Source organism: Castor canadensis, chromosome 10 (assembly GCF_047511655.1).
Source record: "Castor canadensis chromosome 10, mCasCan1.hap1v2, whole genome shotgun sequence".
NCBI classification, from domain to species: Eukaryota; Metazoa; Chordata; class Mammalia; order Rodentia; family Castoridae; genus Castor; species Castor canadensis.
In genome coordinates this window covers 112,613,118-112,630,535 of record NC_133395.1, presented here as the reverse complement: position 1 = coordinate 112,630,535, position 17,418 = coordinate 112,613,118, and the positions used below count along the sequence as shown (strand labels likewise).

Below are 17,418 nucleotides of genomic sequence, written 5' to 3'. Positions count from 1 at the left end.
TTACATGTGAAAATATGGCCCATAATCAGTTTTGGCTTGCCTAAACTGCCTAATGAATCACTGTCCTTAGGCAAAAGGCAAGCAGAGCCCACTCAGGTCTGGACAGCTCACCCTTGCTTACTCTTCAGCATTTGTCCAGGTGGCTCAAGTGTGTTTAGATTACCAGTTACGGCTAGCCTCTATAAGTGGGACTCTATGGGAGCCAGCTTCATTGTTAGAGAAGCTCCACATGAGAGATGAAGAGGGATTAAATGACTCACACAGGTCAGCTGGGCTGGGATCTGGACCAATGCAGTATGCTTTCCTGAGCCCAGGGGTCTTCTCCTCCTCCATAGCAACTCCCTACACATAGCCCAGCTCCAGTCACACTGGCCACCTGCTTCTTTGGAGTCGTCTCTTTCACAGTACAAGTCTAGCCCTTTTCTGGGCTGCTCATTGGAAATGGGATAGCAGCTGCCTGACTAGTGCATACAGGGAGCCTAAGGGGCTCTCTACCTGTCATGCTACCACTGTCGTCTGTACTCTAGGGTCTTGAGTCTTCTCTGTGGGCCCCAGAAAAAGTACCAGCTCTACCTGCAGCACACCCATCTCATTCTACGCCAGGATGCCTCTGGAAAATGTAGTTCTAACCCCAATCTCCCTTCAGTTACAGAGCAGAGGCAGGATAGACTCAAGGACCACTTGGGAGACTGAGCCCAGAAAAAGAAAAGCCAAATTTCTAACCAAAAAAGGACAGAAAAGGGAAGAAGAGAAAGAATGAATGTGGTGAGGCCATCAGAGCTCAAGACTAGAGAGATATGGGATCACCCAGGTGGCTCCTTCAGGGTCAAGGGCCCAAAGATCTAGCTCAAGAAATGAAGGCCCAAAAAGGTCCTTGGGGAAGAGAGGGAACTTCTAAAGAGAAAGGAGGGCCAGTCCCTAAAGTGGCAGTGGAGACTGAAGAGTGCAGGTGAGAACCTGGGCCAAGATTCTAAGCTAACACGGTTCAGATTGTCCTTATAGCCAGAGGCCACCCACAGTACATACTCCACAGTTCACTCCTGAGATCACCTTTTTATCGAGCTTATGATGAACCAGTGGTGTCTCTGTTCTGTCACTAGGCCTACAAGGGTCTCCCTGAGTACACTACACCTGCCAGCCCCAGGCATCTACGGGCAGAGAATGGCATGGCTCATTCTGCTGTTCTCTGACCAGGTTACAGTGTGGGGGACACTGATATCCTCAGTCTCTGGAGCCACTCATCTGTTTGCCCCAGGGGTAAATGTTGTTGGGGCAATAGCACTTAATGAGATTTAACCTGGACATGCATGAAATTTCTGGAGCATTCTGTTTCCTCCTAAGCCCCGCATTTCTTCTTCTCAGGTATCATGGTGACTCTAGTTGCCATTGTGGAAGTGATTAACACCTATCACCCTAAATCTCAATCCATATTATATGGAAATATAGGGAAAAGACCAGATCCAGCTATTGGATCAAGAAAGGGGGAGAATATTTAGCCTGTATGACAAGTTTAGTAGAGTCAAAAGTTGATCAGCTTAGATCATGAGCCAAATTCTTGACTTTGTTTTTCAGTAAGATGAAAAGAAAGGAAGGTTCATAAGAATGAGAATAAAACTCTCCAAGAGCATCTCATGAAGACTGGCATTCATGTGGGAGTTAGACTGGTCATGATGAAGGTGGTGTTTCAAAAGAGATGTGAGGTGGAGTAAGAGAGGTGCAGGGGTACTTGGGCTCATGAGGAAGGTTTACATAGACAGTCACAGTCTGCTATTCTGAAGCATGCATCTGTATTTTAAAAAACATTGTAGGGGAATTCAGTTGGCAAGAGATAACTCTGATTCCATGCCACCACCCTAAAACAGAATTGCTTCAGAATATTCTGAAAGACTGAGAGTTGAAAGGAATGGAGGCTGCAGAAAAAGCTTAAGCACATTGTTACAACAATTTAAAAAAGCAATTCATCTAAGCCATGCGAGCACTGATGTGCAGCTGAAAGGAAAAGAATGAAAACCAAAGAGTTTTAAATGTGCAGTATCACACACACATACTGCTGGCGTTCTCTAGGTAGGAGTTTTATTTTCTTTTATCGTTTGTTTCTGGGCCATTTTTTCCAACTTTGAACTGGTGGGAGATATATGGTAGCTCCCTTCAGTGACAAAAACTTATATTGCTTCTCACTTCATGCTGAGGAACAGAGTTGGCCAACATTCTACTCTCTTTGTCCCCCAAGAGTCACAGGCTGTTACTTTAAAGGGATAGGCCTTGGCCACCATCCTGGCCCAAGTTCTGAGTCAGCTCTCAGACCTGAGCCAGCCTAGCCTCAAAAGCTGCAGAGGCAGTGACATAAAAGCTTCACTGGTTACAAGACACTTATCATATGCCTAGGCCGGGGGTGGCTTAAATGCTGGTGGGATGGCACTGGGTGAAGAGATACTTGCACCTTTAAAACTCAAAAACAAAACAGTCCAAAACAATCATCTCAACTTCTAAGTCCATGTGTATTTAAACAAAAATGGAAAAACAGTATATATACACATATATATATGTATATATATATATATATATATAATACATAGATGTTATATATATAAGTTTTGAAAGTTTAGTCAGTTAATTTGTGACAAACAACAAAAGGAAATAAACATGCTTGTTAGTTCTGTCTCTAAATTCTCCTGAAAAGGACACTATTTGTAATTATGGTGGTAAATTCAGTTTTGATAAGAGTATTTAAAAAATACCATTTCATAACTACCTAATTTTTGTGAGAAGTTTTCAACAAAAATGTTGAAGGATAACTGGAAACTAGTTTTGAACAGTCTTTTTGGACAAAAGTATAGGTTTTTTTCATTTTTCAATAGCAATCATGTTCTTTAAAATTAATTTCTCTATCAACAAGCAAATCCCTGCTCCAATCACATGGGGCTTGGATTCCTCCCCACTGAAGCCTCTCTTTGGCATGAACATTCTTCATATTGTCCCAAATAATTATACCAAATGGCCAAAGAGCTCCTATATCTGTGAGCCTTATGCCCTAGATGATTTGTAAAGCATTCTACAAACACTCTCAGGATTTCTGAAATTGGTTTTTCACTAAAACCAACACCTTCGCCAAAAACTACTGAGGAAATAAATTACACTGACCACCAGCTGGAGGGACAACTTGGTCAAGTAGTTTCATGCTGGTTTTCTTCCAGATTTTCTTTATCACAGCTCGAAGTTCTTCATTAGCTTGTTCCAGGTTCCCTGAATCCGAAAAGCAAAAGGGAAAACAAGCCTTATTTCTGTTTCTCAATTCCACTTCCCTGTCCTCACCACACTGTCCTGTCCCAGCCTGGCCTGGATTAACACACTGCCCTCTTGTGGGGCTCCCCTCTAACTTGGCTCTCCCTAGGTAGGGCCAAACATTGTTTTATTCAGCAATGATCACGAAGTTTACCAATGGAAAAATCCCTTCACTGTGGGAACATCCATGTTTCACCCCAGAATTCAAAACCTATTGACTGTGATCCTGTTCTACCTTCCCATTGCCAGGACTTACTTCTTCCCACAGCTCTCATTCTAGAAGGTCTTCTCCTCTTCCACTGACTGTTCCAGGCCCATCTCTGCCCTTAAAGATTCTACCAAAACTTCACCTGAATAAGACTTTTCTCAGTTCCTACTAAATGTATTCATCCATACCACAGAACCTTGGCCTATTCCTATGCAGGCTGCTGCTGACTGTCTTCTTCACTAACACGTCTGCATGTATGATCAGCCTACCTTCTGGAACCCTTGAGAAGGCTTGGCCTAGGGCCAGGTACACATAAGCAAGCCAGAAGAGACACGTTAATCAGGCTGGAGTAGGCTGGCTTTGCTGTAGAGAGCTCCAAAGTTGTGAAAAACACCTGTCCACTGACTCAGTATATGTTTGTTGCTGCTTCCTCTCACCTCTCATCTGCCAAATGTTCCCCTCGAGGTTACCAGTTCCTCACCTCCCACTCACTCCTCAGTCTGCTGCAGTCTGCTTTCCATGCCACCTCTGATGTGACCACTGAGCCAAGACCCAGAGGCCAAAGTCCAGTGCCTATTTAGTCAGGTCTGAGCAGGGCTAAGCACGGAGTGGAGGGCCAGGCCCAGTGAGATGTGACTCTGAGTGCTTCCCAAGTGCTGCTTGTGCACTGTGTGCACTGTGTGCATGTGGGGCTTCTGTAAACATCACCCATGCCTCCTTTTACCCTTGTGTTTAGGTCCTTTTTATAGAGAAAGAAGCTACAATCCAAATGGGAACAAGGGGGGAGGTAGGTCTTCCTCCTCCTCCCTCTTCTACCACCTGTCCTGCTTCCAGGGAACACTCACCTTCAGTCTTGATCTTAAGAGCTGTTCGGACCAAAGCAAACAAGGTTGCATTGAACATGACTGTCCCATCACTATTGAGAGGCATGTTCATGGCAACTAATCTCTGTAAACAGAAAGAAAAATTCCTTAGGAGGATTTAAATGCTTGATGACAGCATATTCCCTTTTGGTGTGTATTCATGCCTTTTCTAGTCAACCTTCGATTCAACTCAACATCCATTTGGGAACATCTTCATAATGGTTAATTCTGTGTGTCAACTTAACTGGGCCATGAGATGCCTAGATATTTGGCTCAACATCATTTCCTTCTTTCTTTTTATGGTACTGGGGATTGAACTCAGGGCTTTGTGCTTGCTAGGCAGATGCTCTACTACTTGAGTCATACTCCCAGCCCTTTTTGCTTTGATTATTGAGATAGAGTCTTATGTTTCTGCCTGGGCTGGCCTGGACCACGATCTTCCTACTTATGCTTCCTGTACAGCTGGGATGACAGGTATGTACCAAAATGCCCAGCTTTTTTGTTGAGATAGGGTCATGCTAACTTTTTGCCCAGGCTGTCCTTGAACCATAATCCTCCAGATCTCTGCTTCCTAAGTAGCTGGGATTATAGGCAGGAGCTACACACCCTTCCTGGTAAAATATCATTTCTAGATATGTCTGCAAGTGTTCAGAAAGAGATTAGCATTTGGTGGACCAAGTAAAACAGACTGCCCACCAATATGGGTAGCCATATCCAACCCATCCAATCACATAGGGCTCAAGCAAAAAGGTGGAAGGAGACTGAATTCTCTCTTTGCCTGCCTGCATGAGCTGGGACATCACTCTAATCCTACGCTGGGACTGAGACCATCAGTACCCCTGGCTCTCAGCCTTTCAGACTCAGACTGAGCCACCAGACCTCCTGGGTCTCTGGCTTACAGATGACAGAATGTGAGAACTCTCAGCCTGCATACATGTGAGCCCTTACTCCTAAGTCTGTCCATACGTATATGTGCATGCGTGTGTCTATGCATATGTGTCCATTCATCAGAGAGACACACGTTGGACACCTATACAGTCACATACACACACACATGTCCATATTTATTCTATTGGCTCTGTTTCTCTGGAGAATTCTGACTAATACAACCTACCATCTGTAGGGATCCAGATGACAAACATCAAAGTTTTAATCATGAAATGGAGATGCTGACACTTGGATGCTGTTTTATTAAATAACCAAATCTCGTCAGTCAAGGATTCTTCTTCCTTTCAAATTACCAGCTCTCCATGTGTCTTGGGGTCAGGCTTCCACTCTAGATACATTCTCACAGTTTTTATGAGGGTTAAATGACGTGTCAGATATATAGCCCAGGCATAGGGCCTGGGAGTTAAGTTCTCAACCAAGAGAGGCCCCTACTAATTCCAACACAGGGAATATTCTTTAAGGAACCTGCCCTGGTGAGAGGATCATGTAGTATTTTGTACAATTCTCCATGGCTTCTCTGAAGGTTTGGTTTTTCAGAGCAGGATCCACACTTCCTACTCCTCATCTCTCTCCAGGTCCATCTGACATCACCATCAAGGAGAGTTAGAGGACTGAGGTGAAAAACACCCTCTTTGCTGCCCCAAGCACCTATTCTATAAAAATGCAAATGAAAGGCCCACACTGATGGAACTTGCAAGGATTAAAGGAGATCATGAACACAAAAATTTTGTGTTTGGTCCATGGTAAGAACTAAATAAATGATAATGCTGTTATTATTTTTAAATTTCTTATTTTTGGCTAACAATGTATTCCAAGAGGTTTTTTCTCCTCCCTATTGAAGGACTAGAATCTTGTGGTTGAATGGGTGATTCCCACCTGAATTCCTAGTCCTACTGTTAATCTTCCCTGTCTCTGAAACCAGCACAGGCAGCCCTGGACACTCACTCACTTTTCCTGGCAAGTTCTTGAGTCACCAAAATGAATGACTTTGCACTTTATGTAAAAGGGCCTGAAGTCTAAACACAAGCATTCTATCGATGAACTGGAATCCATGCTGCTTTGGAAAGCAGAAGAGAAGTCAGTACAGGGTGATACATCAGAAGAAAAAGTCAGTCACTTCTTGGCCTTTTGGCTAAGATCAAGTGTAAAAAGAAAAGGTCAACTTCTATGGCTTCTTCCCTGTACCTACATTCAGAGTCCAGTCTTCAGAGACACAGGACTTGCTAGTGGCCCTTTCTGAACTTTCAGGACAGAGAACATGAGTTTGGCTCAGGGATTTCTTTAAAAGTCTAAAAATACATTTTAGACTCTTTTGTTATCTCAGTGTTCATCTAGCTCTGGTCCAGCACCTGGGAATGACAAAAGCCCTGAGCCTAGGACCCCTTCAGATCCATGAGCTACATACAGGGACCAGCAGTTGTACATACTGGATGGGTTTCTATAAGGAAGAATTTCAATGGGCAAATCTTATATTTATCCTTTAAAAAAAAAAAGGAAATCTTTTCCTGTTTCTACAACAGACATAAAGTGGTTCTCCATGAGATCTTTAGAAGGAAGACAAATCTCAACTAGGTTTCCAGAGAGCATGGTCCAGTATAGAAATGACAGAAGCAGAGTGGGAGATCTGGTTCCATCCTAGATTAAGCTCCAGCCTGATGCCCCAGGAAAGGGGCCCCAGCGGTAAGCACAAAGTTCCTCAGCAGAGGGTCCATGTCACCATGTCCCTCACCGCCCAAACTAGGAAATGGGTTTGCCTCTCAATTCTGTCCTCTCCTCACCCGGCTGCAGGTTCTTCCTGTTCTACTTCTTCAGCAGATATTCAAGCCACCTGCTTTTCTCTCTTTCCATTCCTCACCTGGCTCTCCTGGTTGGTTCCTTCCTTTAGTCTCCTTCTCCACACCAACAGAGTCAACTCTCTAAGATGGAAACCTGAAATTCACATTTCTTCCCCAGTCTCCCTATTTTCCACAGGAGTCAGTATGGCATGGAATGTTCCACACAACTCGGCTCAGCTTGTGCTCAGGGTCTGTGCTACTTCCTCTTCTTCCAGCCAAATGCTGGCCCAATGATTCACCACTGGCCACTATGAGGTGCATCCTCCTGCCTCTGTCTGGGTTCCATGCTCTCCTTCTTGTGAAGCCCTTCATGCTCTGATAACTCCTACATCTCCTGTCCCCCTCCCCTCAGTGCTGAGGATTGAGTTCAGGGCCTTATGCATGCTTGGTAAGTACTCCATCATTGAGCTGCATCCCCAGTCCCCTATATCACCTCTGGGCTTGACTCAAATATCACCTTCCCCTCCATCCATCCAATGACAAATTACTGAATTTCCTTCCTCTTGTTACTGTTCCTAAGAGTTACAAATCTTATTTGCATCTCTGCATCCTCAACACCTCACAGAAAGCCTGGCCAAGTATTACTTAGTATTTGTTGAGCAAAGCAGCAAGCCCCCACAAGAGAGACATCAGACACACAAATAGACACACAAACCTTGCACGCTACTCTGTGTGGGCATAATTTCCCAAATCCCAGAGGAGGCTGGATGCGTCGGAGCAGAGTGACCACATCGAGGTGTTTTATCCTTCCCCTACAAGCAAAGCATGACATGAGGTCAAGGGGAACGTTCAGTGCACCACATCTTCCACAAGAGTCACAGCTGACATTCCAAAATAGCCCACACAAGCCAGATGGACTCTTTTCCAACCTACTTTGCCTCAGGGTCATATTCTGACCATATTCTTTTGAATTCATCTAAATGGTGAGGCCCCAGAATAGACCAGTCCCGGGTCAGATAGTCAAAATTATCCATGATGACAGCCACAAACAGATTGATGATCTGAAAAAGCAAATCAGAAGAAGGGAGTTTCAGCTGTAGTGGGATGTATTGGTTAAACTTTATCATCTGCCTCCTAATTACATGGACTTTAAGATATTTGACCCAACATCTCCAGGTCCCCAAGAATGGTCATAAAAACTCTCCTTTTGGAGAACATTTAAAAAAGGGTAGGCTTCTAGCTTTCTGGGATGGCTTGGTATACTCCTAGGAGGGGGCGACTGGTGTGTTAGCTGGCACTCTACAGTATACTGCAATCTTATAATTTCATTGCCACCATATAATTCTCGTCACTCTTTAAGTGACTCTCAAGTCACTTAAAGCCATATGCTGTGGCTTTGACATTTTAGAAAGGAACCAGCAGCCCTAAGCAGCTGTGGTGCTTGGCAATTACCTCCAGCCTATCACTGAGCACTCAATCCCTGCTCACAACCAAGGTGGTGGTTACACATGTCTCATTAAACAATATCACCCACTGCTCCACAGTGCCCAGGGTGTATCAACCTGACATTAACAGGTCAATGTCATTGCCCCAGAGAAGCTCTGTAAAGAGAAGGGGAGTTATTTTGACAGCTTACCAGAAATGCACAGAGCATGTAAAAGCTGATGAAATAGACAATGGCAAAGTTGCTCCCACATGTGTACTCTTCTCCAGGGTTGTAATCCGACTCAGGGTCACACAGCTTCCCTGGGAGGCAGGCCAGCATGATCTCCTGCCAGGCCTCGCCTGTCGCACACCTTTTTAGATCACAAAAAGAGTTTTAGTGGGGGAAAGGGAGGGGGAAGGTAGGGGTTGGGGGTGGGAGAAGAGATTTAAGACTTAGACTTTGGGGAGGGAATTTTTTTTTTGGTGGTTCGGGGGTTTGAATTTGCTAGGCAAGTGCTGTACTGTTTGAGCCACTCCCCGAGTCCTTTTTGATTTAGTTATTCCTCAGACAGAGTCTCTGGTTTTTGCCAGGGCTAGCCTTAAACTGTGATCCGCCTACCTATGGCCTCCCATAGGTAGCTGGACTTTTTTGCCTGGGGTAGCCTTAAATCTCAATCCTCCCGATCTCTGTCTCTTGAGTAGCTGAGATTATAGAGGTAAGCCATCATGCCCGGTCAGGAAATTTTTAATTAGAGCAAAACCTAAGTAATTTGGGGAGAAGCTGGTGAGTTACTGAAAATCTGAAATTCTGACTTATTTTCAAATGCAACTTACCTCAGTAACTGGAGGTCCTGACACAACACTCCCTGATTTATAGGATTTATTTGATGCAAATACACCAATCCATTTATATAAATGGACGTTTGTTTTTCTATCTTCTCTACTTCAAAAATTGATATTACAGTTGTTTAATAATTGTTCCTGATAAATTTTGTTGAAATCAAAGAGTTCTTGGAAACTACCTAACTTGCGGAATTTACTTGCTATGCAGTCACTGGAGTCATTAGAAACTACTTTTATAGATGCTGGGGGCATGGCTGAAGTGATAGAGCACCTGCCTAGCAAGTACAAGGCCTGAGTTCAAACTCCAGAACCTCCAAAAAAAGAAATTACTTCTGTAGTTTCTGGAAAGTTCTTTTATCATGAGGCAGATTGTTTACAAAGTTAATTAATCGGGGTTAAAAACAGTCCCATAAACTTTGAAGTGGTTCATCTTAGGATGTTCTCTATTGGTTGTACAAAAGACTCCCTTGTTTTTGCTAAATTTCTGTTCTCCTGGTTGGCTTTTAGTACACTATTCCATGCACAAATGTTTATTCTACTATTTTCTTGGTGGTCTAAGCAGCCTTACTAACTACCAAATGGATAAACCTTAGCTGAGCCACAATTTGAATGAATCCAGCAGTCTTAATAATCCAGCAAAATTTCTCTATGACTAAAATGCCAGGTCTCTGTTTAAGAATACAAAGCGAACAAAAGCAACAAGCTATCATGATAACTGGGCAAGGCAGTAACACATGCCCTCTGTCACTCTGAGCCCAGGGCTCGAGAGAGACTGGCACCACCTGTCCAGGGGCACTGCCTGTGTGGACTCAGTCACCTGAAGAGCAGCAGCACTGCTTGGGGAAACGTCTGGAAGTTGTTGTTCCTATTGATCTGGTTGTTATCTCTCATGGCGACTTTCCCAAACATCTAGGTAGAGACGTTATTAGGGAAAAAAAAAAAAGAGATTTTCGTCATTTTTATAGTTTGCATCTCAAATATCCCCCAAAGGCCCATGTGCTAAAGGCTTGGTCCTCAGGGTGGCATTGTTACGAGGTGGTGGAAACTTTAAGAGGTGAGGTCCAGTAGGTTTCCTTGTGTCACTGGGGGTGTGCCTTCAAAGGGACTATGGAACTCTGGTCCCTTATTCTTTCTCTTTTGGTCATGAGGTAAGCAGTTTTGCTCCACCATGTGCTTCTGCTATGAGGTGTGCCAAGCTATAGGCCCACAACAAAGGGGCCAATCAACCATGGACTAGAACCTCCAAAACTGTGAGCCAAAGTAAACCTCTTTTCTTTACAATTAAGTATCTCTAGCATTTCACTACAGCGATGGAAAGCTGACTACCAAAAACTTCCAATGTGAATTTAGAACTAACTCAGTTTTGATCAACACCAGCTAGGGCTTTGTCAGGATACCTGGCACCCCATTCATTCAACAAAGACCTATTGGGCACAGCCATATGCCAGGAACTAGGTTAAACACTGGGAACACAGTGCTCCAAACAGGCACATGTCACCTTTGGTGAGTCCCTGCCCAGGGACAACAAAGGTAGTCAGCCAGGCAATGACAACCTTGCACACCGAATGGTGTGATGGTTTAGACCCACAGGGAAGCAAGGAACAGGCTCATCTACCCAAATCTAGGCATCTGGGGTTAGGAAAGATCTCCAGGGAGAATGGCATTTAAGCCTAGAAGTGAAGGATAAGAAGTTAGTCAGGGGACAAGGTGACTAGTGCTTCAGGCAGAGGGAACACCGCCTGCAAAGGAGCAGAGATACCACAGCAGGGATGTCCTGGTGAGAGGATGGATTAAAAGTCAGGCTGGGACTGACGGGTAGGAGTTTGTAAACTTCTCAAAGGGGTGTAGGCTTTACCTCCAAGGCAACAGAAGTGAGTAAATGGCTTCCCTCATGGGGCTTAGAAGGCAGAATGCTATTATAGAAGAGCTTGCTGCCGGGCAAGAGCCTGCCGGGAGAATCTGGGATGGGGTGGCCAATGTAGTTTGCTGTGCCCTGAGATACCTCTTTTTAATGTGAGAGCATGTGTCATGCAAGGCCCTCTGGGCACACAGAACCACATCCTTCTCAATTAGAAGAGCTTGAGGATGATGACCCTTGTTTCATAACTCTGGGTAAGATTGCTAGAGTCTGCAAGTACTTCTGTGCCTCCAGGATAAAAACAATGTACACAACCATCTCTCTACCCTAGATATACTTTACCTTTTTTGTTCCCATCCCTCCCTAATCAGAAAGACATCATCTGAGGGCTGGAGGGATGACTCAAGTGGTAGGGCACCTGTCTAGCAAGCACCAAAGCACCAAGCCCTGAGTACAAAAAAAAAAAAACAAAAAAAAAAAAAAACAGCACTTGTACAAGGGAACAACCTGCAAAGATCCCACGCTGGGGTCTAGACCCACAAGCTACTCTCCAGCTCCCTCTACCCAGAGATTCACTGCCCACATGGCATTAAGACTCAGCTGTTAATGAGGCCCAATTCCTCAGGAGGACTGCAGAGCATATTGCAGGTTCTCAGCCTGTGGATCAGGGTCACAGAAGAGTCAGGTTCCATGCCTCTCCGGGAATGTGAGTTGCTGTAGTACCACAATGGGCCTACTTCAGTCCTAACCACAGCAACTAGAAATGTTGTTTCAAGTGAGAATCCCACTTGTGACAAGGTGTAATTCTTCAAAAAACAACACACTTTTTTGCATTACTAAGTACTTCTGAGTAACATCAGTGCAGAAAGTACACCACTCACACTGATGAACATGGCTTCCTTAAGTGTGGCATTTCCTTTTCTGTTGGATCTCCTATGGCATACCGCTGCTAAAAATCAACCTTGGGTCTTCTTACCCAGTTATCCCAAGACACAAGTGGGGAACAGGAGGTGCTATGACAGTGGTTTTAATGCTGTATCTTCTGCATTCTTCTGGGTGTGATCTCTTCTCTCATAGGCTCTGTTCTCAGGAGCTCTAACCTGCCTAAAGGGCCACATCTTTCTCATCTCTCTATCTTTTCAGCAGCTAAGGTCTTTGGCTGAAAAACCATTACCTCATCTTTCTACTTTACCTGACCACAGTAGCTTTTGCTGTAGATTTGCAGGCCTGGCCTGCAAAGGTTCCCCGAGAGGAAGGCAGCTGGCACTCACCTGCATGCCAATGACCGCGTAGATGAAGAAGAGCATGGCAATGAGGAGGGCAACATACGGGAGGGCCTGCAAGAGAAGCAGCACGTGGGTTGGCGTGGACGCCTGCTCCTGACTTACTTAGCATAGAGAAAGAAGACCTAGGCCAGGCCACACACTTTTCCCTTCCAGATGTTATTGTGAAGGTATATATAAGGTGAGAAAAATCTTTTTAATCTCAGTCCAGAACAACTGCTTTGGTCTTGAGTATCCATCCACTTGCACACCTAGTGTTACTGTGTTGCAAGCAGGATGTGCTTTTCTACAGGCATGTTTAGGTGTGCTAACCCTAAACATTTTCCAGACACACTAGTCTCATAGTGAGTTTGAAATCCATTATTGGAATTCTTTATGAATTTTTTTTTACTTTATTATAACATTTTAATTGCAGAATTCCAGTCTAAATATCAGAAACACACAATTACTGATTCTGGTGCTGTCTTCCACACCCTTTCAAAATTTGACCAATGATTTATGTATGCCTCAGAGAATTTTCTAGTTCAACCCCACACACCAATGTGAAATAGAAGGAAATGCTAGTCTTCTAGCTTTACCCAAACTTCCAAAGTGCTACAATAGCTAGAACATTCACTGTAGAAGGTCGTTTATTGCTGAGTTAGAACAATAACACTGTAGGCAGAGTTCTGGGTGTGTTAAAATGTGAATCGGTGTCCTGCAGGCTTTGTTCTCTTTCTTTTTCTTCCTACAAGGGACGTATTATATGTAATAAAAATATATCTTCAGATGAAACCACATTTAATGCAGATGAGCAATGATAAATCCCTATTGTTACTGAGTTTACAATGGAGAAATCTCAGCTCTGGGTTACAACTCAAAATCATTATTATTTCAAGGTTAAGGAAACAAATTAGTTGGCTGGCTAGGAAATGCTTGATTCTTTCTAAAACCATAATTCAATGTGGACCTTTTCTTCTTGCCGTATCCCAAGACAAAAATCAGGTAACCTGTATTTCCCACACAACGCTCAGAACATGCCTTCCTCTATCTCCCTCTGTGCTGAGAAATGACTCTAGAATCTGGACATTTTACATTCATGGCTTGGGTTACTTGGTGCTCTAGTAACAACTGCCCCAACACCCAAAGTTGATCCATTATTTCTTTTTCTTTTTTTGGTAGGACTGGGGTTTGAACTGGGGTTTGCACTTACAAAGCAGGTACTCTATTGTTGAGCCACACATCCAGTCCATTTTGATCTGGTTATTTTGGAGATGGGGTCCTGTAAACTGTTTGCCTGGGCTGGCCTTGAACCTCCATCCTCCTGATCTCAGCCTCCCAGGTAGCTAGGATCACAGGCGTGAGCTGGGACACTCTGATAGTGAGGATCACAACACTAACGCACTCAGACAAGAGGGACATGATAGTAAAGCCAACAGTCTTTTCAAATATCACTATCATCTTTAAAACCCATATGCCTTTTTTTTCTCTAATTAGAAAATCAGGAATGGCCTGTATTGCCCACCAACACATTCTTCATTAACAGATGCGAAGATATTTTAGGACTATGAAAAGCATTTCAAGGTATCTGTTTTCAGGGATAGACCACAGTCACAGAAATACTTTTCGGAGTTGGTTCATTCTAAAGTCTATCTCACAAAGGCATCAGCTTTCATGAGGTACCAAGATGTGTTCTGCCAAAAATATTTTTGCTTTCATAAAGCTATATGTCTTCAAGTTCAACTATATTATATATATTATCTGTTCCTTTTCTTCAGCAAAAACAAGAACATTCTGTTTAAACTCCAAAATGAGTAATAGTGATGTAGAATGAAGGTAGAATTGAGGTTGGTTGTTTTTATAGTTCACAACACGGATGAAATGAAAAGGTCTGCAACTGTCCTACATCACATCTTTCAAAAGTCCTTCTCTCCTTTCACATGAATTCATCCGAATCATTGCCATCCTGATTTGAAGACATATTTTCAACTTTCATTAGTGATAAATAGCTCCTAAGTTCATCCATTTCCTTTTTCTTCTTTTTCTCTCCTTTTCATTTCCTGATCTTGGGCTTTTTTTCTCATTCCTCTCTTCACGGTCCCTGCTTTCTTTCTCTGCTGCTAGGTCTGGGAACCGCTCTGATTTGGTCTTCTGTAATCGGTTCAGGATCTCATTCACGTTCTTCTCCACTGTCACAATTTTTACATCCTTCTGCCTGTGAAAGCCTATCTGCCCCACATCCATGTCAGCTGTTTTCTTCAGGTTAGACCACAGCGTATATACCACATTAACGTTGTTCATCTTACAGCCTTGAATGCTATTGGCCTTCACAAGGTGGGCGCAGTCCATCAGCACCTCCTTTGGAATGTCTTCTATGTTTTCTCCCTTATGTAATCGAAGGTATACATGAGCTGAAGAGAGTTTGTCCACATGAAACCAAATATCTTCAGGCCAACCATACTTAATCAGATCTTCATTTTTGTATTTATCCTTTCCCATGTAAATAGTGTAAGCAGATGAATTATCGCTGTGGCTAGTGAAGTAGAACACCATGATCCCTGCAGCAGTGCGGGACTCGCGCGCCTACAGCAGTAGTACTCTCTTTATGAAATTTTAATTGGTAAAATCATCCCCAAACACTGGACATTTAGGTTGCCTTCACTGTCACTTGTGGGCATGTCTGTGGTGGGGGCAAGCAAGTGGTTGTAGATCATGTTGCAAAGAAACATCATTATGCAAAAATCACCTTGCCTCTCCTGAAGTGTTTGTTTCCTTAAGGTGAAGGCTTAGCAGTGGAATTACTGAGTCAGAGGAGAAGGAGAAGAATCACTTTCTGGCTGTTGCTGCAGAATGCAAAGCACCTGTCTTAAAATGTACATCTTCTGAAAGGGCTACAAAGTTGCAGGGGGCTGGGCCAGAGAAGAAAAAGAGCTAGCTGGATGGTCACCACACCTGGGCTCTCTTTAGGAACACCCAATGTAAATGTCTAACCAGATCCCCATCCTTCATACAATATTCTTGATTGCTTTTCTCCCTTACCACCTGTGACAAATGTGTCCAGGGATTTGAGGGTGAGTTCCAAGTATGCACTCCTAAAACATCCCCTTTCCCTTTCTGAGAAAGATCATCAGAAAATCAGTGGCTGACAGGCTGATAGGCCATCTTCAGACTTGTACCAGCTGCGGATCTGTGACTGCCAGCCTGGCCTGGTGTCACAGCACCATCCTGACAGCTAGATTGCTTAACAGAGTCCCACATGGTTAAGTTAGGTAAGACTACACCTCTCTGCATTTTCTTCCTAGATTATCAAATGTTTAAGAAACTGTTGGTACAAGTATACAGTGTACTTCAATCATTATGTGCATACCTGAAAATAGGATAGTGAGACCCATTAAAAACTGTGAAAAAAGGGAGCGGGGATAATAAATAGTAATAAGGAGAGTGAATATAATCAAAACACTTTATATGTATGTGTGGAAATAGCCCTTTGTACAATTAAAATACACTAATAAAAAATCCTAAAAAAACCAGAATTTTGTTGGTACAGTTTCTCAGTGTGAACCACTACCCTGTTACATGACGTCCTTGTCTACCAAAGCTTTAAAAAAAGTTCATTTGGGGGTTGCAGCTTGTGCAAGTAATCCCAACTACTTGGGAGGTAAAGAGCAGATTTGAGGCTAGCAGGGGCAAAAAGTTAGCAGGAGCCCATATCAACCTAGTTGCACCTGTGATCCCAGCCATATAGGAAGTATATGTAGGAGAACTGGGGTCCAAGGCTGGCCCCGGGGAGGGTGGTGGGGAGACACAAGGCCCAATCTGAAAAAATAACCTAAAGCAAAAAGAGCTGGAGGTGTGGCTCAAGTTTAATAATTCCTTTAAAAAGTAAGAGTGACAAGGTTGCATGAACTTGTTCTATTCTTTTAGCAGTTCATCACAAGTTTTAGTACTTCACATGAGTAATTATAGCAGTGGAGGATTTCATGGGTCACCTAGACTGAGGCTTGCCTGCCTGGGCCCACTCTATCTTCCCTCTCTCCCCAGGCCTTCACCATCCTCAGAAGGACTGTGAACTTTGCCCTTTTCCTCTTCCCAGATGCCACCTCGTTCCCTTTACCTGTTAAAATTCTACTCACTATGGAAAATGCTTACTGGGATGTTGACACTGGCAACCCCAGAGGCAGTGAGAGGCAAGCCTGGACTTTCTCATATGTCTTTGGATAACTTCATTTGTTCACACCAACATTTATGACTTTTGAGTGAAACATAATCAAATAATAAAAAAAAAGAACATGAATGGCTCGCTTTCTCATGTTTGTGCCCATTCACAAACTCCACATATAGGTGCACCTTTTAACAAGAATCCCATATTTATTCTTTACCCTAAAGTGATTCAGTCAGAAATGGCTAGAATTTCTGAGGTAGGGCACTGGAAGGTGCAGAAGAATAGACTAGAACTGGGCTGCACCAGCCTGGAGAGTTACAGGTGATGAATGAAGCCTGGCTTACAGCTAAATGCCTGAACCCAGAGACTGGGGATAGCACGCTGGGCCAGACTGGCTGACAGACAGGACTGTCGTAGCCATAGGAAGAGAAGCTGCTCTCGAAAGAGGTTACTGGCCTCCAGGGTGTCTGTGGGGATCCTCCCTCACATACCACCATCACTGCCAGCCATCCTGGGGTGGGCAGAGTATGGGGCTCACAGACTCACATCTCTTTCTGCCAGGGGAGTGTTGCAGATCTCTGAGCTATAGAGCCTCAGTGCTGTCTGTTCAGTTTCCTTTAACAAGAAATCCTATTTGATTTACCCAAGTTGTGCTGGGTTAGCTCTCTCCAGCATTCCATATTCTCTACCTGCGTAGGTCATATAGAGGTAATCTGGGTTCTTCAGCATAGAGGCAATCACTGACTTACACATGGTCTTCAAAGACAGACAGACAAGCCCTGGGCCTGGCTC

At 43.8% G+C, this 17,418-nt stretch overlaps 1 protein-coding gene and 1 pseudogene across 22 annotated transcripts in view; both read right to left on the bottom strand.

Annotated features, from left to right (window-relative positions):
- Positions 1-17,418, bottom strand: part of Cacna1d (calcium voltage-gated channel subunit alpha1 D) — a 322,522-nt gene that overhangs the window by 28,858 nt on the left and 276,246 nt on the right. For all 22 annotated transcript variants that reach the window (XM_074043953.1, XM_074043952.1, XM_074043939.1 and 19 more), the window contains 7 exons: positions 12,474-12,539; positions 10,162-10,253; positions 8,713-8,872; positions 8,010-8,137; positions 7,792-7,888; positions 4,336-4,438; positions 3,142-3,243 (listed from right to left, as the gene is read on the bottom strand). In XM_074043953.1, the coding sequence (XP_073900054.1) occupies positions 3,142-3,243; positions 4,336-4,438; positions 7,792-7,888; positions 8,010-8,137; positions 8,713-8,872; positions 10,162-10,253; positions 12,474-12,539 (748 nt within the window). The remainder of the gene's footprint in view (positions 1-3,141; positions 3,244-4,335; positions 4,439-7,791; positions 7,889-8,009; positions 8,138-8,712; positions 8,873-10,161; positions 10,254-12,473; positions 12,540-17,418) is intronic.
- LOC141411510 (coiled-coil domain-containing protein 25 pseudogene) lies at positions 12,561-17,369 on the bottom strand (annotated as a pseudogene).